The sequence below is a fragment of the Siniperca chuatsi genome, linkage group LG18, assembly GCF_020085105.1.
Source record: "Siniperca chuatsi isolate FFG_IHB_CAS linkage group LG18, ASM2008510v1, whole genome shotgun sequence".
Classification (NCBI taxonomy): domain Eukaryota; kingdom Metazoa; phylum Chordata; class Actinopteri; order Centrarchiformes; family Sinipercidae; genus Siniperca; species Siniperca chuatsi.
Genome location: NC_058059.1, coordinates 9,480,072 through 9,505,979, shown reverse-complemented (window position 1 = coordinate 9,505,979; position 25,908 = coordinate 9,480,072). Strand labels below are relative to the sequence as shown.

The 25,908-nt window shown below is 38.3% G+C and overlaps 1 protein-coding gene across 2 annotated transcripts in view; it reads right to left on the bottom strand.

Moving 5' to 3' along the window:
• Positions 1–25,405, bottom strand: part of ccbe1 (collagen and calcium binding EGF domains 1) — a 49,467-nt gene extending 24,062 nt beyond the window's left edge. Inside the window, exons 1-4 of one of the 2 annotated variants that reach the window (XM_044173149.1) lie at positions 25,386–25,405; positions 14,642–14,703; positions 13,189–13,231; positions 13,027–13,107 (exon numbers count right to left, since the gene is read on the bottom strand). In XM_044173149.1, coding sequence (XP_044029084.1) covers positions 13,027–13,107; positions 13,189–13,231; positions 14,642–14,703; positions 25,386–25,390 — 191 coding nt within the window. In that variant the 5' untranslated portion in view covers positions 25,391–25,405. Of the gene's footprint in view, positions 1–13,026; positions 13,108–13,188; positions 13,317–13,410; positions 13,682–14,641; positions 14,704–25,385 lie in introns of those variants that run through there. The other variant, XM_044173148.1, reaches the window with a different exon arrangement.
• Between the last annotated feature and the right edge of the window lie 503 nt (positions 25,406–25,908).

The window sequence follows — 25,908 nt, the reverse complement described above, 5'->3', positions numbered from 1 at the left end:
ATTAGTAATTTAATTCCTTTGTTATTATTCACAGATTTCATAACTCATTATGTTAACAGTGTAGAAAAATCTGCTAAAAATACACACTACAATATGAATAGCAGAAATGTGAGGGTGATTCCAACAATATTTATAAAGATTTAGAGCAGCTATCTTTTTTTGTCAGCTAAGTTGGAGATGGTCTACTGCATCACTTCCTCCTCCAGGCAATTTAACAAGAAATATATAAAGTACCATGAAAAAGTGCACTAAATTTAAACAAGAGCTCTCAATCAATCAATCAATCTACAGTCTACTCAAGCCACATGACAATGGGGCTTCAAGCCAGCATGTGAGAGAGAAATCAATAAAGTTAATTTACTGAGGGACTAGAAAAGGCTTATCAGCAATCACACTTGGGAGCATTAAATAAACTGTTAAGAAAGCCGGTCTGGACTGAAATATCTCAACAACTATTGGATAGATTGCCGTGCAATTTTGTATAGACATTCATGTGCCCCAGAGGATGAATTGTAATAACTTTGGTGATCCCCTTACTTTTATTTAGCAACATCATCAGGTGAAAAATCCAATACTTTGGACATATTCAAATTTTAAATACCTGCAAAACTAATGACATTAGAGGGAGGCACAATGCAAATACCATCTAGAATTTTTAAAATAGTAGTAATGTAATTGTAGTGCTAATATTAATAAATAAATAATAAAATGAATGACAGCTATAGGAATAATAATGACAGTACTAGTAACAGAGCCAATAACAACAACTGTAGTAGCAGTTGTCGAACAGGAACACGGGGGCAGCAAGTGGTCCACAACCACAGATCCAGTTTCTGCAGTTCCGGAGACAGAAATACCTGCTGAAAGTGACAGAAGGAGAGAGGAGAGAAACTCCTCTGGGAGAGGAGCTTGACAGCTGAAGGCTCCGGATCCCATTCTACTTTTGGAGACTCTAGGAACCACAAGTAACCCTGCATTCTGGGAGCGCAGTGTTCTAGTCGGGTAATACGGTATTATGAGCTCTTTAAGATATGATGGTGACCATTAAGAGCTTTATAGGTGAGGAGAAAGATTTTAAATTCTATTCTGGATTTTACAGGGAGCCAGTGCAGAGAAACTAATATTGGAGAAATATGATCTCTTTTCCTAGTTCTTGTCAGTACACGTGCCGCAGCATTCTGGCTCAACTGGAGAGTCTTAAGGCACTTATTCGGGCAGCCTGATAATAAGGAATTGCAATAGTCCAACCTAGAAGTAACAAATGCATGCACTAGTTTTTCGGCATCATTTTGAGACAGGATGTGCCTGATTTTTGCAATTTTGCGTAGGTGAAAAAAGGCAGTCCTTGAAGTTTGTTTCATGTGGGAGTTAAAGGATAAATCCTGATCAAAGATAACTCAGAGGTTCCTTACGGTGGTGCTGGAGGCTAGGGCAATGCCATCTAGAGTAACTATATCTTAAGATAATGTGTTTCGGAGGTGTTTGGGGCCAAGTACAATAACTTAAGTTTTGTCTGAGTTTAACATCAGAAAATTGGAGGTCATCCAGGTTTTTATGTCCTTAAGGCGTGCTTGAAGTTCAGCTAACTGGTTAGTTTCATCTAGCTTGATCAATATATATAATTGGGTATAATCTGCATAACAAGCATAACAATGAGCATAACAAAGTTTATGGAGTGTTTCCTAATAATATTGCCTAGAGGAAGCATATATAAGGTGAATAGAATCGGTCCAAGCACAGAACCTTGTGGGACTCCGTGACTAACTTTGGCGTGCACGGAGGACTCACCGTTAACATGTACAAACTGAGATTGATCTAAAAGATAGATTTAAACCAGCTTAGTGTGGTTCCTTCAATGCCAATTACAATTCCAGTCTCTGTAATAGGATGTGATGGTCAATGGTGTGCACTAAGATCTAACAAGACAAGAACAGAGACAAGTCCATTGTCTGATGCAATTAAAAGGTCATTTGTAATTTTCATCAGTGCTGTCTCTGTGCTATGATGCACTCTAAATCCTGACTGAAAAGCCTCAAGTAAACTATTGTTATTTAGAAAGTCACACAACTGACTGGCGACTGCTTTCGCAAGGATCTTAGAGAGAAAGGGAAGGTTAGATATAGGTCTATAGTTGGTTAAAACCCCTGGATCAAGAGTGGGCTTTTTAAGAAGCGGGTTAAATACAGCTATTTTAAAGGATTGTGGTACATAGCCTGTTAATAAAGACAGATTGATCATATCTAGTGACGAAGTGCTAACTAAGGGTAAAATGTTTTTAAGCAGTGACAGGTTGATGGCTTAGATGAATTAATCGTCAAAGTTAGTTGAAGAAGGTTGATAGGAGCAAAGCAGTCAAAATATATATCAGGTTTTAAAGTTGTTTCTAAGGTTCCTGTGTTTGAAGACAAATCGGTACCGGCTGAGGGCAGGACGTGATTAATTTTTTCTCTAATAGTTAAAATTTTTTTATTAAAGAAACTCATGAAGTTGTTACTACTGAGGGCTATAGGAATACATGGTTCAATAGAGCTATGACTCTCTGTCAGCCTGGCTACAGTGCTAAAAAAGAAACCTGGGGTTGTTTTTATTTTCCTCTATTAATGATGAGTAGTAAGGTGCTATGGCAATACGGAAGGCCTTCCTGTATGTTTTAAGACTCTGAAGAATCTTGCCAGACTAAATGAGATTCTTCCAGGTTGTTGGAACGCCATTTCCTTTCAAGTTTTTGTGATGTTTGCTTTAATTTGCGGGTTTGGGGGTTATACCATGGAGCTAACCTTCTTTGTTTTATTATTAGAATTGAGTGTTGTTTGCAGCGAGCCTGCAGCACTATCAACATGGTCAATTTGGGAGCATGTTAGCATTCTGACATCAGCATTTAACTCAAAGCACCGCTGTGCCTAAGGACAGAGTCGCTAGCCTGGCTGTAGACTTAGTTTGCTTTTTAGAGACTCTACATTGTAATTAGAGTGACAAGATATGCATTAAATGTAGGATTTCTGATATAAGCTTTGTCCTGTAGTTGTGTCATGGCAGCAAACTATTATGTCTAAATGTGAGGTAGTTACTGTATATTTCTCCTTTCATCTGTTTCAAATGTTCTCATGACATGCAGTGTGGAAGGTAACTGAGATCTGTGGTATTTGACATATGTAAGCCCACTTGAGACTTTGTGGTTTTCATGTTATTTTAATACTTGAAATCTAATATTCTGTCCAGGGACTGCACATAAAAATTAGCCAGCATTGGCCAACTCAGATTATAATTTAAAATAATGCTTATTGATGTGCGTGTTTCCTTAGAAATAAAACATATCCGGCCTTCTTGAATGGAGAGAAGACAGCAAGGTGAGAAGGAAGATAAATGTCTGAGTAATTTAAGCAGACTGGCATGATGTTGCTCTACAACTGCAGTATAGCATGGTCTTGACAGGTGGAAAAAGAACACTGATGGTGGTGGTAGTGGTGGTGAACATCATTATACTGAATTACAACTGACTCACAAATATTGAAATTCAGCAGCATACAAGCAAAATTCTGAATGGAAGAGGCAACATCTGTGCTGCCAAAAACCACCAAACATGAAGCCCCCTTTCCAAAATGTGTTATTAGCATTGAATGCTGCAGCTGTTTACAATTTAACATGACATGGTTTATGGCAGTGTATTCACTGGTGCAGGTCAACATTTCCTTTGGCTAGCTGCTGTCCTTCAGGACTGATAAATTAGCTGCCTATTCTTTTCACTAAGGCTTCAAGGCCCAACAATGAATAACAATTAGCTATGAAAAAAATGCACATTGAGTTTAAACACACACCCAATTGGTTTCATTTAGCTAATTATTGTCAAGAAGTTTCTGTTGCACAATTAAGGCGCATACAAATACTGTTTTTTATGCAAAGTGCTGCTATAATATCATTTTAAAATATATCATTTTTTTCTGGGTAGAATGTAATAATATGTTGAATACAACCATAGCACGGTCTTGGATATACAGAGCAGAGGTACGGAGGCAGAAAAACCCCAGCCTGTGGCTTACATATCACCACATCTCTTAACCATCGCAAAACCACAGCATGACCAAAGCGTGACCACACTACAGTTCTCCTTGGAAAGAAACAGAAGGGTGAATGAGCATCAGCCAAAAGAAACAAGAGTGGGATTTCAAGAAACCAAAATGTCAGAAAAAAAATGTTGATACATAGATTAGAGAAGGAAAAATGTGATCTGAAAATGTTAAGTTGAATGTGAAACAGACCACACAAGGTCTCAAAGATCACCATACACCAAATAAATCTTTAAGATCTACTACTATTTAGCATGTATTTAAAACTGAGTCAGAAGGTCACAACATGTAGAGGTATCAAAATGTTTCATGATGTGAACACCAGCACCTATTTATCAATGAATGCAGATGCCAATTTCTTATAACTGCTTCTATGTTAACATACATGTACTTATGCCATATGAAATTACTCTGATTTGCAATAACACTGAAGGTGAAAAGAGGCCAGGTGGATGTCCTGTAGTTATATATTTCATTTAAGGTAATTTCATTTCACCTTTAGTCCTCATTTCCATTTCCATTAGATATTCAGATGGTTACTTACATCAGCCCCACACCCTGTACATGTCTTTGAAGATGTGGAGGCTTTGACAGAGGTAGAACATCCATCTCCATTTACAGCCTGTCCTCCACATACTGTTTGATAACTACTGTACAATGCAGAAGTATGTGTACTCAATGGGCAATGGGTCAAAATCATCCAAATAACAGTTATCAAACTATTCTGATAAAACAACTCCAGGCTTTAGGAGACATCATGAAGCAAGAACTCTAAAAGTCATGATCTTCCTGGTAAAGGCATGTTTTGTATTACGTTCTTCTTCCAAATGAAAACAGATGGCAAGATGCATTTGTAAGGAACCAAATCAAATTACACTCTGTCCAGTAATGCTGAAAATGTTTGAATAAGTCTGATTAGAATCTAAAGAAAAATATATGTTTGTTATTATTCAAAGAAGAAACATGAAAGAAAAAAAAGGAAGAACAGGACCATATTCATTGATTTTTTGACCAGGTGCTTCACATTTTGTGTAAAAAAAAAAAAATGAAATAGTGAATTCAATAGCAGTTCTGAACACCAACTGTATCTATATTTCTGATACACCACATGTCAACTACTAATGAAGTGCAATGCATAAAAGACATAAGAGAGGAGAGAGAGAAGATGTTTGCTGCTGCTTGTGCTCTACATCCGTCACTAAGGAATGCTCCTTAACACTAACATGTCCTCCCCTGCTCTCACTATGATAACTTACACTCCACTGTATCTTCCTCAGTGCATTTAAGGGACAGGATGGGGATTCATCCTTTACCTAATAGGGTATATCACCAATTTAGCTGAGTTGTTGACAAGACTATGGCTAAACAGCTCTTTTACATCTCATCTACAATAAAATAATAAAGATATGCTATTAAAATGTTTTGTAAAATATCACCCCCTATGGGAGCAAAGATGAATGACAAATGTAAATCAAACTTGAAAAACCTGCCTCCACCTCCCACTCACAACACAGTTCTCCCATGATTGTGAGAAATTCCAACAGCACACTAATATATTAATGGCAGGACCTCCAAAAACTACTCATGACCAATTGGCTTGACTTCTTTAACAATATTATTCAAAATATGGTACAAAGTGCGACACCATTAAAGTGACACACAATAATGGCTGACTCTAGGGTGTATAAGCTATGAATTACTAACATCAACATAAATAATATTTCTATGGGACAGGAAAACAGACTAAAGTGACCATTATTTGATGTGTCTGAACACAGGCAATGGCGAAAAACAAGTGATAATCATAAATAAAGTTCTAAAACACTATTATCCTAAGTTAAGTAACTTCTCTCTGCACAACAGGAACATGTAAAGGTTTTGTTGGTATATTTTAAAAGACTGATGTTCTTAAGTTCTATGTATTTTTATTTTGCAATGTAAAGTACTTTGAGGGTTCTTTACTACATATTTTACAACAGGAACATAAATTACACCAAGCCCTTAAATTACATTTTTCTATTTGATGCATGACAGATGATGTAAGTACAAAACAGGAACTGCACCAACTCCTGGATTCATAATTTCTTAACCCTTAACAAATATTGATAACAACGATAACCCTTAATCATTAACAATGCTCCGGGTGCATTGGATGTTTGTGGACGAAGCTACAGAAACTGAACTTGGTGGTTAAATGGGGCCTTAGGGGCTCCAACTATAGGGCTTTCATAAATAAAATAAGCTGAATTCAAGGACGATGTAATAAACAGATTTGAACTTCATCCATTCTTTTATTCTGTTGTCTGACCTAGTAAGGAGATAATATGCTGGAAAAAGGATTGTCCTCCCAAGAAATACAACAAGTTACTTCAGCAGGTGTCTCAAAACCAACGTATGTTTATGCTGAAGTGACAAATCCCTCTAGCGGTCTTAGTAGTAATTATGACTCTTGTCCGAGTGGGTCAACAAAACATGGGACTTTGCCACAGGACACCGCTGTTCGTTTCTCGTTTCCTACCTACAGTCTACAGTGGTTTCTTTTAACCATGACAGCAGCCGTTCCTTAACCTTGGACAAGTGGTTATTATTGTAACCATGACGACGAAGGTCCCCTAATTTTAACGAAGTAGTAATTTTAACCCAAACCATGCTCTGCTCCTAACTCTTTCAAACAGTGATTTGTAAGAGTTTTAGAAGGCATAGGCAAATGCAGTTGTCCTGTTGATAAAGGCGCCAGATCAGAAAACTCTTGTTTTTCGTTCTGCAGTGCAGTTGCAAACATATTGTCAACCCTGACGGCGTTTATGAGTCAATCAAAGAAAAAACAAAAACAAACAAGTTATCAGTATTTCATTGTATTTTTCATAGTATTTTAAATCAGACAGACTAGGATCATTAGCTTAATCTGACAGCTGACCTTCTCCGCTGTGCCATTAGATGTCATTAAAGAGCAATAGCAAATGTTCATGTCAAATCCTTGAACCCAATCAATCGCTGTAATACAGCAGTGTACTTCAGTTAACAGGCTACATAGCCTCTTTCTGAATATTGATAGAAAACAGATGTTGATGTCTTTTGTTTGACAGGACATTATGTATCATTTCAGGGATTTGAATTATGATGAATTATGGGATATATCAGACCACAGTCTTATGGTTGTGTTGGTTATTTAGTACATGTATTCAGCAGTTTGTAAAACAAGAGTTTGTTGCCTTTTAATAACTTGAGTAGAGTTGCTTGTGTAATGTAATGGTGTACATTATATCAGCACCTTTCACTGTTACTTTTTCTGTTATTACTCAGTATGCAGTATCAAAATGCTGGGAAACAGTGCCAGGTACTGTAAATCATTTCAGGCATTTTTGATTGGCATGATTTTCAGTTGTGTTATCTGATTCTGAATCTATTGAGGTTAATTCCGGTAAACTCTGTTTCACTCAAAGGGCTGTTGAGAAACTGCTTGGACTTATTCCACGCTCCTTCCTCAGTCAACTTATTTACTTTATCATGATGCATTTTTGTCCTTTCAATTGCTTAACTGCAACAGCTTATAATGATGTCATTCCTAAAAATAATTTGCGGTTTAAACCACATCTAAAAATGTTTTGTTAGTAATTACAGATGTGTTTTTAATAAATCAAAAATATGTCTGCTTTGGTACTTTGGTCTTTTTGGAAACCCCGACATGGAAACAACTAGAACATTGTTTACAACAGAACAACAGCTACAGCAAGTGTATTACTGGTTTGCTATTTTGCTTTAGTGCTATCTTCCAAAATCTTTTGACATGAACTGTGCTGCTGCTCATTTTTTCTGTACAAAGAAGTAGACAAGACTTGACAAGTATACTTATAAAGTCTACTAACTGGTTCTCTAACGCATATCCAGTAGCATACACGAGGTGGTTGATAATTGGGTTTGTAAGTAATAAAAAAAAACATCTTTAGAGAACGTCTGAGAGTGAGAGTAATCATTTTAAATTGCCTACTATTTTCCAACTCCCTCATGTGCAGTCATCAGTTTTCCTGCAGAGGGTTTTCATTCTTTCATCCTAAAATAATCACTGTGCTTAATGACTAATTATACTCTATCAGTGTATGTGTACTTTCACCTAGAACCTTAGTATGAGCAGAAATGTTCATAAATGTTGGAAAATGTAAGTTTGACATCTATTTAAAGGACTCCAACCTATTAAATAATAACAACAGTGGATATGTGCCCATGGCTCAGTTGACATTCACAGTAATATTATGACATGGGGGCTTTCCTGAGTTACATGTTTTTCCACCAAGAAATTCTCCCAAAAGATGCTACTTGTATGTTGTCAATAAACCTGTTCCACTTTTCGGTGCAGAACATTTATAGTTTTATCAGAAATGTAGTAGCCCAAAAGGACAACACATAACTAACTGGGGCCTGCTGCACTCCTTAAGCTGTGCCACAATATATCCTTCATGGAGCTACGATCACTGGAGGGATGACAATATGGCAACAAAGTGTATTTCTCGTGTTGAAAGCTATTTGAATTTAGAAAGGGAACAGAAGTCCAGCAGAGAGGATTATTCCAAGGTGCAGAATATATTTCAATATGATGTGAAAACCAGATTTGAAAACTAAGGAAACAAGAGAGACCTGTAGCCTTGTAGCCAAGTTGAATAATCAGACTGAAGTGATCATTTCTCTGGAACTGAGCAGTACCCCCCACTGTGTTTGAATCTGGAAATCACAATATAAATCAATTACTCTTTTTGCAGTAACTGGAAAATATATCTAATTATTTTCCACAAATTTCTGGGCCACATGATTCACTAGAATACAATGGGTAAAAGGAGTGAGTAAAATGAGAGATGTAAGAAATACCTCTGAAAAAATCCCATTGGATTACATTGGAATGAATTGATGGGGACATTTATGGGACAAAAGCAATGCTGTTTGGATCAGTCAAGTGCATGAGAAGTATCATGGCTATCATGTCTCACAGGGGGGGGTTGAAGAAATGTTATCCTCAGTTTCCTTACTGCGTAAACCAGAGTTTCCCCTGAATTCCAGAGGAGAGGAGGAGGGCACAACAAAATGCTTAGTACCGCCAGAATTATTTGGAATAATAACAAAGCAACAATTGCACATGCCACACATCAATTATGTGACTCACTCTGCCTGTGTTCTGCTTCTTTTCCAGAGAAGCATTTCCTTAACAGAGTAGGTAAGGCCGACATCATATACACAATAAATCAAGCCAATGTAATCACTGTTTCATGTACCTCTTGTCACCTAAGAAAAGTTATAAACAAAGAATATTAATGTGTCTCGATCCTATGGTGGTTAACACATTGGATCTGGCTCTCATCTTGGATTTTCAGAGATGTCATATGGCACTAAATCTCAGCAGCTGAAAAAAAGTCTACATTTTGAGTAAACTGCACAAAATGTAATGAGTTTGATTGAACAGCATAAAAACAATAAAATAATTAACTTTTTGTACATAACCCTACACCTTTTCATAAATATCTGTTCTGTCACTCCCTATTGCCAACTGACAAAGTGATTCAGCCTAAAGTAGTTCATGAAAGATCAAAGATTTGCTGTTTGCTAACAGGCACTGTCAGGAATATTTCCCCCAGGGGGTCTGTTTTACAAAGCAGGATTATGAAGATAGCTGGATAACTGCTGAGTAAAACCTGGAAGCCCCACAAATCTGCAATATGGACTCAAATAAAAACCTCTTCTGGGTTATTCTCAGTGCGTTTGTCCAGCTAAGTCAGTAATCGTGCTTTGTCACACAAGCCACAGAAAATTCTCTGGACACAGAAACAGATGGGTTTATGTTTTCAGCAGCAGCAAAAAATACACTATGAGGATAAAGAGGATGGTTAGCATGATCACAATGGCCGAACTAACAAAAAAAGACAGCCACCAACAGCAACAAAAGCCATACTACTGGCAATACTGATTACAAACTGATCACTGGGAGGTGTACTGCCAAAACGCAACAGCAGTGACCGCTTAGCACTAAAGGTGTTGCCAAATTGGAACAAACAGCTCACACCTTATCAGTTTCATCAAGCCCTCCTTTGGTTTTTAGTGAAGCATTTATGATGCAATCACAGGCATTCATGATTGAAGTGCAAGTTCTGGAACAAAAACCCTGCACAACCTTTCACATCTTATTATGAGCCAAGCATATTTAACCCCACAGCCTGTAAAAATACAAGCATATATTTTGAAGCCTGACAATTCTGAATTGTAAGACACTAGACCTTGAACCCAAATATGACAATCTCCATATAAAACAACAACCCAGAAAGACAGTGAGAGAAGAAAGTGCTTGCACTGACAGTGAGACAGATATGGTCAGAGTCAACTGAGGCCCTGATACTTCTCTTGTACTGTGACATATGCTCTCTGGGTCTCTGCTGTCTCCCCTGGTGCTGTTTCACAATATGATAAATGCTCTAAGGATGAGTGTTAAAACTGTGCACACAGTGGAATGCCATGGCAAAGAGGGCCTGTTTCAAAATTCCTTCATGTTGTCCCCTCCTCTCTCACTAGACCTACAGAAGACTTGAATTTCGGTGCTTCTATAATGTTCAAAGTCAATCTTCTGATCTAACTCCTGGCAAGACAGCAAATAAGCTTATTTCCCAAAATGTCAAACTATTCCTTTAAAAAGCAAAACAAAATAAGTGTTTGTTTTTTTTTGTCTTCACATTCATATCTGTAATTCTTTATTTGTAACATATTAGTAATGTACAGTCGTTTTATTTATTTTGCTAGCTGGTAAAGACAGCATTGTCAAATTCACCAAATTACCAAATAAGAATTTTCAAAACAAAATCCAGGTTGATGATTGCATTAATTAAACTGTTTAGTGAGAATTTACACATCCTTACCAAAAGCTAACCATGATCACGACCCCTATACTCACCCCACGAAGGACCTGCTCATCATGCCACGTGCATTGTAAGCTTTAGTGGTATGCAAACTGATGCCCATGTAACTTCTGCAGTTATACAGATTGTCGTCCAAAAAGAAAATGATGCATAAACAATTAAATAAAAAATGTGGGTCCTTTGGCATATTGGGGGCCCACGTTATAGATTCAAACTGCTATATCACACCTGTGTGTACAGTTATGACAGCATTAAAAAAACCTGTTTATTACAGTAACAAAATGTTCCGAGATGTGCAGAGACACCGATACTCCTAATGAATGCCATAAGCCTATATTTTCCTTTGGCAACTGAATCTTGCCAACTTAAATCACGCTTGGCTCCCTTTTAACTACATCTCAGTCATGCCAAAGCGCAATTGCACTGGTACATGACTGCACATTGAAAATAAATGCAGTATGCAAAAGCCACATTCATCTTATCAAATTCAGATCATTAATCTGAATCTTTGGCACTACAATAAAACTTCTCTACTAACCATTACAGGGCTGATGGGCAGTCATCAGCTCACACCGTACAGGTGAACTGAAATGCACCCAGGACACATTATCTTGGCTCTTAGCTAAAACAGTTGTTTTTCTTTAAATAAACATTGTGGGAAACAACTGTGGCTGCAGCCAATAACCATAAACCAACATAATTATGTTAAGAATGTGTTTGAGATTTGCAGATCAAACAGGATGTCACTCTGTGCTTGAACCACGGCCAGCACTTTGTCAAGTAATGCAGAGATGAAACCTTACAAAGTCTACATTTGGAAGACTTCTCAGAGGAGATATTCAGCAATCTGGCATTTCTTTAGTTCTTGATATGCTTTCCCAGAAAAGAACATACAGAAATAGATTTGCTATGAATCAAGATCATTGACAAAATGTTTGAAATCAGTTCCCTGAATAAGTCGCATGATTTTGTTTCCAAATCAACAGTGCACCCATCAAAAAAGAGCTTTACATTCCTGCAAAGTGGTGTTTGAGTATTTATCAGCTGTCCATAAGGAGTATGGGGGTGTTTGAGAGTAGCACGTGTCTAGCTCTTTTGCTCTTTGTCAAACTTTGTTGCTGTAAACTATATCTGATCTATTTGTCACATACTTCTATTGTGTAAATCATGTGCTTTTCACCAAAATTATGAATTGGCCTTAAAAGAATAGCACAGTGGATATTTGAATTGATTTTTGACTAAACTACCTCTTTAAAGTCAGTAAGTTTTTTTCATTATGCCTGTGAGGTGGCCCATTGCAATGAAGACAGATTAGGTTCTAACAACTTAATCTGTAGCCTCTGACAGGAGTTTTGCTGCAAGCCAACGCTGTGTCCACTGTGTCTGTGAACTGTCATAATTAAAGCCAGTGTCAGAGCATGACAGGCCAATCTGGAGGCGTGTGGATATTTAGATTGCCATGATCCCTTAAGTTCACAAAGGATGTCCACATTGGCTCATCTCTCCCCAGAAATCTAATAACACATTAGATACATTATTACATAATAACTTAAGAAGGTTAATGGTGATTTGTAATGTCTGTAATGATCAACTGCAACCTTGCTAGGAAGCAGACATTTTACAAGTCTTAAACATCAGACGGACAATAGATGAAAATAATAATCACATCATTATAATAATCACATGCATGGTAAAAAGAAACACTGGAGGATGTCTCATAGCCTATTGATTTGTGTGTGTGTGTTTTAAGCTATTAGCAGCCTCAGGCAATATGATTTGTGATTTTCACTTACATTTGTCTTTCAGGGCTTCATAAGGCATAACTGTGCCCAGTGTCATACACAGTATAAACTATTTTCCATTCACTAACATTTCAACCAATTCACCATTCAAACAACATTATTGCTTTGAATAATAAATGACAAGTCCAATTTTATATCATGTAGAACTACATTTTGCATCACTTTCATGGGCAAAAAACACACTGGACTGCAGCTTGATAGTTTCACACTATTATAATCATTTTCTGGTCAATAACACAATTTGAACAGCATCCAACCACTCTACTGTACCTGTAACACGTTGTAACTTCTCCAGTCGACTTCACACAGGGGTACTTTGTTGTAGAAATGTTATTTTCAGAGCACTCTTCACTGTGAAAAGAAAACATTTTGAAGCAAAGCATTTTTCTCTCATCTCTCATGCAAGGAGTCCTCGTGTCATTTAACAATTACCCGTCACTGGCATCCTCTTCTTGGTAGGACCAAAGCAAACCTCCTGAGAAGTACATGCAGGTAACGGTGAGCAGAAGAGGACTCCTGTTGTGTTTTAGTATCATCTCATCGGTCCAGTCACCTAGGTGCTGTCAGTAATCCACACTTGTAATGATTACCTCCTCACTCCTACAACTTCAGAGTGTAAAGTGGTGTGGCACAGCGACAGACCCTCCCACTCACCCCGTGCTTCTGAGTTGCTAACGTCAATGAACTGCTTTTCATTCTTGTGGTGTGTCACTACGGAGGCTAGCTTAACGGGAACTTTCCCTACTCTGTACTTTTGACAGGTCACGTCAAGAAACCGAATATTTTAAACTTTTTAATCCTTAAATATGTATTTTTTTAATAAAATATACCCTTTGGTTAACGGCTTCTCTTCAGTAAAACTTTAAAAATTGATAGGAACAGCGCACTAACCGCTTACCCCATCTTTCACCCCACACACGCGCACACACACATATACAAGTTATAGTAGAACCGAGTAGAACGCTCTATGTGTGTCATGACGTCTGCATCTTTGCTACCACCGCGTGGCTGTTACTGAAATAACAACTTCTCAATAATAAATACAAAATATTTAAATTAGTACATAAATGTATGTTCATCATCAGATGATTAGATACAAGATACAAGTTTCAGTTAATATGACACTAAGTGGATGCTCTTAAAACCAACACATTAAGAATGCATTAGCAATATGAGCACAAAAACATTTCAAGTAATTAATTTATTGTACCTCTATTTGAGGTTATAAGCATAGTCATTCATAAATTGATTTAACAAGATTTCCTAAAATATTAAAGGGGCATGCCACCGATTTTACACATGAAGTTCAGAGGAGTACTACTCAGCCTGTGAAAACAGTTGTTTAATTTCTTCTGTGGCTCTGGAGGGAGCTTTCCAAAGTTTAAAAAAATAACCCTGATTATGTCATCAAAGTTAATGAAATGTTTAATGAAAGACTACTGAGTTGCATTATGAGAAGTGTAGGATCATATATATGTTTTTGGAGCTTGATCCATATGAGGATATCTCGGCCTCTGCTTCAATTTTGACAAATCTTTTTTAAAATCTGTCTATCACAAGTCCAGCAAACTTTATGGAAGCGCAATACCAAATCATACCCCATTAAGAATTTATGTTAGATTTATTGAATCAAATATGATGAAAATTAAATACGCATTTGAAATACGTAAACCTCACAAAACATTACAAAATTATTTTGAATGCATCTCTTAACCGATGATGATGTTTTCAGCTTGTGATGTGTGGTCATGTGACATGAAGAGACAAGAATATGCAGATTTAATCTCAACTAAACAAAACACAGCAGAAAATTAATAAAGTTTACTGGTCAGCATAATGTCAACAAGGTGAACTCGTTAGTCAAATAAGATAAGCAATTACTTACGTTTACTCAACTCAGACCACTGTCTTAAATCCTCCAGGGGGCAGCTTTTTTCCCTGTAGTTTCTGTATAAGCAAAGTAGATTACTGTCTTTATTTACTGCGTCAAAACACAACGGAATTACGGTGCAAAATATCAGCCAAGTCATCACAAACAAAGCTGAGCAGCATGTTGAAAGAGAAAAACAGAGTTTGTGAATTAATTGAGCATGAAAAAAATATCAACAAAAGGATTGCAGGACAAACATATATTTATAGCCTGGGGCCCAGTGGCACAATATGTGCTTCATTATATCACGTCTAAACATTTGTAATCTTAAAACTGAAGCATCAAACTAAAAACTCTAAAGAACCTGTAAAATTCAAATAACAACTGATTATGTTGCCAGTTTATGGCTTATGAGCTGTTCACTGACATTTTGCTCTCATTGCTATATAATTTAAAAGCCTCATTAATTTCAACAGATCAGCAAAATGTACCAAAAAGTCCTAGTCCCTGATAATTATCTGTTACATTATTGGATTATTAGCACTGATTAATTCATATGTTAGCAGCATTGAGAGGTTTGACTGGTCAAGGTGGAACTAATGTTAACTGTGTTATACACAGTTGGGTATTTTCATTTATTGCATATGCATTTATTGGGTTTTAAAATCTTAATCTGCAATCAATATCTATAGTTGTCAGATAAAGGTAGTGCAGTAAAAAGTACAATATTTCCCTCTAAAACACAAGTAGAAGTATGAAGTAGCATAAAATTCAAATACTCAAGGAAAGTACAAGTACCTCAGAACTGCACTTAAGTATGTGCTCAGTACTAGGAGCTACTTTCCACCCCTTGTTTCCAGTCAGCACTTCAACATGAAGCATGTCAACCAAGCCATGTACATCAGCAGGAACTAAGCTGTAACTTTCATGCGCTGTTAACCCAAATTCACCTCACTATCTTGCTCATTCGTTGGGTCAAGTGATCTAAGGGAGTTGATGAGAAACCCTACACTAATGCTGCTGACTACTTCTGAATGACCATGACCTCTGTGTGACCTCTGCCAGCAGGCCTGATCTGAGCACAAACACTGTTCACTGGCACCTCCAGAACCCAAGAGTTCTTCAGTTTCTCAGGAATGCGGTGTGGCATTACAGGGAGTTGGAAAGCAGAGCCACTGAGGAGCCTGTAAAGGATATCCCAGTGAAACAAAATGACTTAGGTGTGACATACAGCCACTGTGGTAGCTTTTCTATCTGTGAGGTCAGTTAGGTATGATTTAACTTTATTCAGAATATGACATTAGTCAGAATGTCTATTCAGGTGAAATGTTGTGCAAGATTTCCTATTACAACCATGTTTTTTTTCCCTATTAATGACTGGGAATTATTCCTCTTACAGTATCATTTAGCAGCAAATTACACCTTGAGCCTGCTTCAAAAGGCCTGCTCAAGCTTGACCATTTCAGTTCAAGGGAAAGCAGTGTTTCACTGGTCTACTCGCTTCATTACAACAGAGCCTCTATGGCTCAGCAACCGTCTGAAGGTGCAGTTCAATTTCCGGCCACTTGATGGCCCTTTCAACCAAGAGATCCCACCCCCACCCCTCTTTTGCCACTATCGTCATCATTGCCCACAAAATGGATGACAGCTTTTAGAAATACCAGGGTGCGTCACGACTCTGAGGTGCACATGCTGTGCCATTTATGTTCCACCTGTTTTGATGCCTCAGCAGCCCGAGAGGCAGAGAAGGATCATGCCTGCAACAGCACAAGCAGCCAATTAATGTTGCAGGCTGATACTGTATCAAAGCTACAGGGCTAATAACTTCACTATAATATCTGGCAACATCTTCTGTCTTAGAAATTTGAAATAATTATCTTTGACTCTTTTGCCATGTCATCAATTTCCAGAAAACAACACAGAACAACAAAGGAAGCATTTTAACTTTAATTTTACCTTTACTCTGTCTCTGTACTTTATTGTCTCTTTCAAATAAATTACTGTTTTATTATGTTCTCTTGGTTTCCGGGTATGAGTAGTTAGAGCTTGTTTGCCGGGACTGTTGGCATCCTTGCTTTAATCAGTTCTCTCTCTCTGTTTGTGTGTGTGTGTCCATCTGGTTGCCACATTCCAAACTTAATGACAGGCTGAGCAGAGACCATGATCTCACTACATATTTCCTTTTCTCAGTGTTTACCCAAATCCCCCAGCTTAGATCAGTTGTTGTTGATCTGAGCTGGGTGTTTCCTGACCTAGAAGGATTGGTTAGAGCACAGGTGGACCGTTTTTTTTCACTTGACAGTGCCACATCAAGTGAAACTCTTATCCTATCTTTACTGCCTCGACAGGGGAAAGAATCTGTGCCATCAAGAGAACAAATGGACCCGAAATTAAATCAGATGAAAGAAAAGTGATCCAAGGAGAAAGGACACAGTTGGAGGTTTGTATGGGAACAAACAAAAGCAAATAAAGACTAAAACTATCTGTGATGGGACTTGGTTGTTTCTCTTGATTAAGGAGCTGTCCTTGAGATCTCTGCAGGAGGCTGAAGCGGTCTGAGTTGAACCGGAGAAAGGTGGAGCAGAACTACACTGCTAATCTAACATGAGATGGTTTTAGATGTTGTACTGCACCAAATAGACTGGGTTTGGTTGTTTGGCAAGAGAAAATCTGAAAAGAAAAAAGTTCTACTATACTGATGAGCTGTCCAATGAGAATATGTGCCACGAAAAAGGATTCAGTGCCTTGTAGGTCTGCTGACATTGACATGAACCTTTTCATGCTTAATGGATGCTTCTCAATGCAGGGCTACAGCAGTGGACTACACATAAATATACTCTTTTATCCACTAAATGCTCTCTCACACATGGGATGGCAACGTGAATATCGCAGGGAATGAGCACTCCACTGTCAAAACTCCTCTCTCTCTGTCTTTCTCTCTCTTCACAGTGCAGCACTGCAGTGCTTCTCTGCACATGCCCAGACAGACTGGAAGAGAGCCACAGCAAGTTTGAGCTCACTAGAAATATTAACAGCCTGCATCACAGACATATTAATGTACTCCTGCAAGCTGTATTTGCATTAGTAACGAAAGTCTTATTTAACGCAACTGACAATGATTTCCTCTGTGACATTTTGAAAGGTTAAAATGCATCGATGGGGACACATTTGCTGTCACAAGAATCAAACCAGTGACTTTCTCTTTACCGGGCTTTCTTTAGTCTCAAGGTCACTCTGCCTCCCACAAGATTTTTACAAAAACTGTTCAGTGCAGAATGAACACAGTTGGTGCAGCTTTAATATATCACACTATCTCTCTTTAGTCAATAATGTCAGTTTTTTTCATTACAGAAATTAATTTTCAATTACCATCATTATTACAATGATTTAGCTTAACACTATATTTAACTCTCTCCGTATAGTTCCATACTCTCTATGTTAATGATGTATAAAATTTTGACCGCTTTAGATCTCAGTATGGTTTCTTTTAATGTATATTTTATTAAACAATTATGCCACCCCAGTTAATGTCAGCTACATTAAACCATTACTATTGCAGTCTGAGAATACATTTAGCTAGTCTGTTGTCTAGTTTTCAAACAGTCTGGTGGCTTAGTAACTCTGGCCAGGTTTTTCATTTAGAGAAATCTAAATATTGAATAGAGAAATGTTTTACTCTATTCAGATTGTTTGCCATGGCAATAGACCATTAATCATTTTGCTCTTTTACAGTAGTTGAAACAAAAATAGACCAATGATGACATCAAGGAGGAATGTGATTCATAACTCACCAAAAGACTAAATAAATGGGAAAATAAGCAGGAGAAATTACATCAAAAAAGCTCAAATGGTGAAAAGGCAAAAATAAAAGGTGACACATGGGTGTATTGGTAGGCCTAGAAAATCGATGTTTTTCAGAATGTTTACAGAATGGAGTGGGGGCCCAGTGGAGGAGAAATAGTCTGCAAATGGTCATAAGTACACTGAAACTGTTTTTGGTTACTCTAAGTGTTCCTCCTCTTCATACTGACCATGAAGAGATCAATTCCTCTTCATGGTCAGAGACAGAGATGGGGGACAAAATCCTCAGTTCAGCCAAAGTTAATATGAAGCTTCAGCAGTCTCAGTTAGACAAATCAAGAAGGTATAGACAAGAGGAACAATTGCAGCAACTGATAACTGTTTCAATGTACATATCAGTATGTGAATGTTGTTTTAAGACTTACTTGATGAAATGAAATAATGAGATGTGAACCTATACTTTAATTTACAATCAAACCCAAAGTAAAAGACATGTAGCCCAGTCCATCATACAAGGAAAACCTAGTATAACAAATATCTTTTGGCTGTTAAGTCCATTATTTCTCCATAAGCTGTTTTTTTTGGGGGGGACTTTCAAATAAATATCATGGGTAGATGATATACAGCAACCCAGTCAGGAAAGCACAGCAGAACAAGTCCAGCACAGCCATAATCACTTTGGCTCTTACTCCTCCACTGTTATGGCAGCAGGTTAATATAGAATTTTCTTCCTGTCATCTCAGTAAGAACATGACCCCCCCTTTTTTCTTCACTTCTTTCTGCCCCAGCTATTCAAAGGTTCACTGGTGAGTCACATAAGGTGTAAAGAGAAGTGCTGTGCGAGGAAGTCTTGCTTTTCAGCAGCTGTAAACATGCCCGTCCACACAGAAGCGATCCTGGAAAAGCAAGCGCTACATGGATATAAGGAAGATGATGGTTGTCCTTAGCCAAAAGTGCATGACTTCAATAACACGTCCAAAGTACTGTTGCACAGTAAAAATAGCATTTTATTTATTTGTATTTGTTAAAATCCCACAAGTTCAATCTTACAGATTCACTGTGGAAACAATCAAAATCTGGACTAAGCCGATTCAAAGCACTTCCCCCTTTGTCGATTACTGCACAAATAAAACTAACAATCACTGTGAGAGTGGAATTCACTTCTACTACAGTACATGTCACTGCACATGTCCCCTCAAAAGGTTATGCGATCAATAAATTTAACCTCAGTGCAGTGTCCTTGGGATGGCCACATTTCACCACCCCTCCCTGCCATTATGTCTCTCCCCCACCTCTGGATCTCCTGGCTCATTGTTACCGCCCACCCCTAATACACACACACACGCGCGCATGCACACACACATGTACAGTCCACTGCGTCCATCCTTGAATTCATCCTTCCTTTTCATCCTCATAACAGATCCAGATACTCTGGGGAGACAAATATTATTTGGAGTTCAGAATAAGAGAAAAAAATAAGTTATAAAATAAGTTATGAGTGAAGTGGACATTGCTAATTTGCTTAACCTTCAGTAAAATGCCTGACAGGACTGTTGGCAGTTCCCATATCAGATGGATGGTTTAATTTCTTTAGACATGGAGAATGTGCTGCATATTTCTTGATCTGAATGCACTGAAATATACAGCTAGGGAGCAGATGGTTGGACTGTGGCAACCCATGCGGGAAAAATGGGAATAAGAAGGGATTGTTTCTCTCCAACAGGCCCTTTGCACCATGCGACATTTCATAGATCTAAAATGATGCATTAGGATTTCAGCAAAGTATGATCTATATGAAAACAGAGCTATCGTGTAAGAGTAATTCTATGCAAAGTTTCCATTGTAGTAATCCAGTCATAACAACTATTACTTCAGATGGTGACAAATGAGCTTCCTTCCTCATATCCTCCTCATGTCTTGCCACGCTTTTCTCTATCTCTTCGACTCTTCTCTCTTGGCCTGAGGACTAGCGCAGGTCTGATAATATGGCTCATCATCATTTAAATTAGTTCTGAAGCATTAGGCAGAATTGGCCCTGGGTATCAGTGAATTTACAACCCAGTTGTGGCAACATGCACCAGTACACAGAGCCATATTGTTTAGCTTGCAAGCTATTATCATACCCATTGGTTTCCTTTCACTGTCAGGGGATATTAGAATTTGCAGCAGTGACAGTCATCATCGATTTTCCACTCTAGCAGCCGTTACTTTAAGATTAAATTCACATAGTTTTGAGTGAACTGAGCCGACACAGTGGTTTGTTTCGATTTGTCCACAAGAGCATGAGGTAAGTCTAAGGTTGACCTGAGTGTACAGTTCAGTATAGACACAATGCAGAGGTGCACCTTTCGCTGGTACAGTGATCATTCTTGACAAGTTGTAAACACAAAGGTGAGGATAACACCTCTGGATGGGTTACTTCCCTGTCTGTCTTTATCTCTCATGTACTGCTTTTACTGAACCAGACACCTAATGTAGGAAAACATTGTATCGCCTACTTATCGAATACTGTCAGTGGGGTTGTTTGTATTTTTATATTTTCTGTATGTATATGTTAAATGGCTGCATTTATATAGTGCTTTCATCCAGAGTGCTTTGCAATTTTTGCCTCTTATTCACCCATTCAGACACACACTCACACACCGATGGCAGCGAGCTGCCATGCAAGGTGCAGGCCTGACCATCGGGAGTGATTTAGGGTTCAATATCTTGCCCAAGGACACCCCTGGGCTGAAAAATGAAGGCAACACAGAAGTGCCCAAAACTGCAGTTCCTCGAATGGCCACTTGAGGATGGCTCAAAAAGTGAGTCAATCCCCATAAGCCCCCATGTTAAAATGCCCAACTTCACAGCAGAAATAAACATGTTTACAGCCTGGTACAAAACATGGTTTTGGTCTCTATAGCTAATTTCCCCATTCATGACAACTGGTCGGGGGTTAATTTTTATATAACTCACCCGTTTAAATGATATTAAGGCTTAAAGTTATGCATAATTCAGGTCGTGGCTGCTTTGAGTGACAGGTGGGTGCCGTCACAGGTGGCTGGTTTCAGCAACCAGGCTTCATTCAACCCGCCTCAGCTCCACCCACGCTCCAGTCTGCCCATTTTTGGATTAGCTGGGAGCCGGCGGAGTTAGGCACTGCCAAGATGGCGTGAGCCGGAGCCACCACACTGAGCTTCACGCTGGCTCTTCAGAAACCTATGGGTGACGTCACGGAGGCAACATCCATATTTTATACAGTCTATGGTATCGATCAACAGCAATAATTTATTGTACAATAATATCAAATGACTTGGGTAAAATGATCTTGCATTCTCACAGACAAAAACACAATTACTAAAATATGTTAGGAGACAGAAATTTGACTATACTTTGCTTTTACTTTGTTGCTTGTAGTCTTTTCTTTTCTTTGCCTGATGTTGGTGTTAGAGCCCGACCGATTTATCGGTCAGCCACGTCGGCGTATATGTTATCTGATATGCACCTTTTCGTTATATTAGGCAGAAAGAACGGCCTGTGTTAACATATTGGTGTTACGACAAAGTGTATCCAGCAGAGTGCACTGTCACTACAGCCGCAAGCAGTGTAACATGAGCGAAAAGAAGCAGCTCTCAAGAACCCCCCTGATATTGGCAAAATACAGCTGGTGTCATGAAATGTAACAGCCATCTCACTAATGGATAAAACTATAAACCAGCACAAAAATGACAACTACCAACATAAACCACCGTGTTCTAAACAGACACATTACAAACACTAACAAAAAGTAACATTTGCATTTTGGAACATAAGGCAGCTAACTGCCGCCGAAACCAAGTAGTACTGGCTGCAGCCTGCTTCAATTATTTTTCCAAGCTCGGTGTGCGTGGATGGGCAGTCTGGCGGCAGCTCGCCCTGTGGACACCCGGCCTGCCCTGTTCACTGTGTGGCATTCTGCTATTGCACCACAATCCTGCTTACTCAGAAATATTAACATATAATCTCCAATATTATAGGAATTATGTCCCATCAGTGCCACCAATCACATCATGAGTGATAGAGATAATTATTCATTGTTCTTAAGTGTCGAAACAATTTTTACTATTTAACACATTTTAAAATATTTTACACATTATGTGCAATAAACATTTTAGTGGAACAGCTCTACTTAACAGCTCTACTGATGTCTTGTGTGCAGGGTCACAGTGTTAGCCTGATGAAAAAAAAACCTCCACACGCAAAAAGGATATGGTTTTATTCTGAGCTGAGGGTGACTTAACTTGATGCTGTGTAATATTTGAATGTGAGGGGGAAAAAAACGCTGTTCAAAGAAATGACTGACAGCTGTAGGTCTACCTATAGATAGTCCTGAATAACAAACTAATATCCAACCAGGATTTTGATTCTGACATAAAAAAAAAACCTCAGCTAATTAATGCGCTTTGATACAGACTGAATCAATGAGGAAATACAATAGCGTGTCTGACTCTGTAAGAGGGATGAGACAGACAGAAACTCAGGGTTTGTTGAAAACCTGTAGGTTCACAGAGTCAGTTACCCTGGCAACTGACCCAGAGTTTAAGTTACCTCTCTTTCTGGAAATTAAAAGTTTCCCTCATCTCAGGGTTAACAAACTCAGTTTTCACTAAACCCGCTTTCTGGAATACACACCAGAGCTACACATAACCAAGCCTCTCTGCTTGACTCTTAGCAGCAGATTCAAGCAGTTGTAGTTATTGACTTGTGTTTGTGCTAGAAAAAAATACCCAAGAAAAAAAAAATATTTGAGAAAATATTCTACAGGTGTGCAGCTCTCATTGCATGAATTCACATAGTGATTTGCATATGTGCAAATTTTGTCCATGACTTCACATTTTTTGATACAGGTGTGTGTGTGTTTCGCACCATATTCACTGCAGCAAAAATGTGAACGTACGAGTTTAATTTGTGATTCGTAGCATAGGACTTGTGCACCTGCAATGAAGAATTTGAGGTGTAATTGCTGTGTTGTTTGTGGCAGAGAAAAAAAATGTGCAACTCCTAAAGCATTTTTTTCTCTGACTTCAAATTTACTGATACATATGTGACTACTTTCTACAACTACAGATTCTACTGTCACAGGTGCTCAGTTGTTTAGCTCCAATAATACCTTCATAGTAAGCGTCAGAGCATCTCTTCATCATTCTGCAGCGCAGCAGACAATGGTGCGGTGGTTGTTTGAGTCTGTTGAGTGTTGACTTCATGCTACGTTGTTACCTAGTTGGTGAGATGCAATGCTGGAAAATAAATAATGTCTCCATATTGGAGTCACAGGAGCCTGTTTTTTCCACCAGATACGTTGAACCTTTCTCCTGAATGTTTATAGCAGAGGCACTGTTTCTCTCTTGACTACAGATGACACATTTTGATTAGCAAGAAAATTAGATTGGAGTTCAAACCATTGAAATAATGGTTCAGAATGGGAACAAAGCTGTGGCATGAATCTCATAACTTGATAGAGTAAGTTAGAGAATTTGTGGTTTAGTAGAGAGCAGTGGCGGAATGTAAATAAGTACATTTAGTACTGTACTTTACAATTTAGAGGTATTGTATTTTGAGTATTTCCATGGCATTTTCTGCTACATCAGCAATTGATTGATACTGAACAGTGCTGATGTTTATTTAGCCATTTTATTTTTTATATTATTTATTCTTTATTTTCTCAGTGTTCATTTCTAGAATTAGTTGACTGTCTATTTAACATGTTAAATATTTAACTTAAATATTCTTTAATAAAGTCATTTAAGAAAGCAGCCTTTTGAGTGCCTTTGCATATCGGTGCACAATCTATTTTCCATTTCAGCTCAAAAACCGCCCACCATATCGGTAATCTGTCAATGTTTCCCCTCTATAATTGGTATCAAAAATCCCAAATCGGTCAGGCTCTAGTTGCTGTAGCATGATATACAGTAGCTATTGTCTGCTGACCCCCTATACTTTGTACACAGGCTCATGGTTGTATGGATGCTAGCTAATTACTTTAGTTGCCACATGGCTAACAAATATAAGAGCAACTTCACAGTGCTTACCTCCATCTGCCTAGACAGTATGTCCACACTAGCTTTGCTTTTAGGCTTTATTGCTGAGGTGCTTTGCAAAAAGCTAAAGAAAGCTTGAAATCTCAGCACTGACAGTACTTCATCAATAACACTTACAAACCCCCGATAATATAATTACTGCCACAAACCTTATGACAGGTTTTCACTTCAAAACATTGACTGAATCAGATCTTTCCTCATGAGGTATTCATCTCCTTGTTCAACTTAGGTCAAATGAGACCATACATAATAAAACTCTTTCCTACAGCTCATGTAGGACTCCCCCAAGAGGTCATCAGCTAATTGTAGTTCAAGTTGTCAGAGACCACCGCCAGCAAAAGCCATCAGTTCCCTTGTTTTGATTGATTTTCAGATATGTCACTAATTGGTTAGTCATATATTTTAAATGTCAGTATGGTGGCAACAGTTGGGAGAGAAGTAAACAAAAATCAAGCTGACTGCGTAGGTGGTAGCCACAGCTCAAAATTGCTCCGGGTTTCTTTGACATACAGCAAATTTAATTTTTTTGTTAAAACAAATAGTCCAAATTCAAAAGTTGTGATGAAGATTATCTACCTCCTCTCCTTATACTACCCCAACACACACCTCACTGCAACTTGCTGATAAGGTTTCCCCATCAGCCAGCTGCACTCACTCCTATGGGACCCAACATTTCCATCCTTGAGGACACCTAGGCTGTAACTAATCTCTGGCATCTACATACAGCGCCAATGCACTGATATTTTAGTGTCATTCACAACAAGCTTACCTTGTTCAGTTATGACATGTGGCCCCAACGCAGTGCTACAATCTCTGTCACAGTAGATAAATGGAATGGAAACAAAAAAGGCCAAATTGCTTCTACTCACACAGATTTCTCATTACAAATCACTACTTACCCCATTTTAGCTGTTTGTTATTTTCTTATCACTTATCTTACATAATCATTCTGTGGTCAAAAGAGTATTCTCATGAAAATGGTCTTGATTCGTGCATGCATTTACAATTGGCTTCTTGAAATTTCCAGGAGTCTAAAGAATTCAAACTTTGTTTTGGCACCCATTTAAATGTAAATGCATCAAAAGATTATCTTAAATTTTGATACACAAGCCTCCTGTTTTACCATATTTGTTGTGTGTCAAGCAGGAAAACAGAAGTATAACGGAACAGGACCCGGACGCAGACTACCAGGTAGAGCTGGAGCAGATCAATAATTTTATTAACAAAAAAGGCTTACACTGAATTGGTGGGCAAAAGCAACTCTCAGCAGGTAAGCAGTCCAAAACAGAAACAAGTCCAACAGTGAGCAGGTAAAATCCAAATCCACAGACAGGCAAGGTACAAGGGAAACAAAGACTCCAGACCTCACCAATACAAGAAACCAAGGTGCTTGACAGAGATGCAACAACAAACTGACAAGTG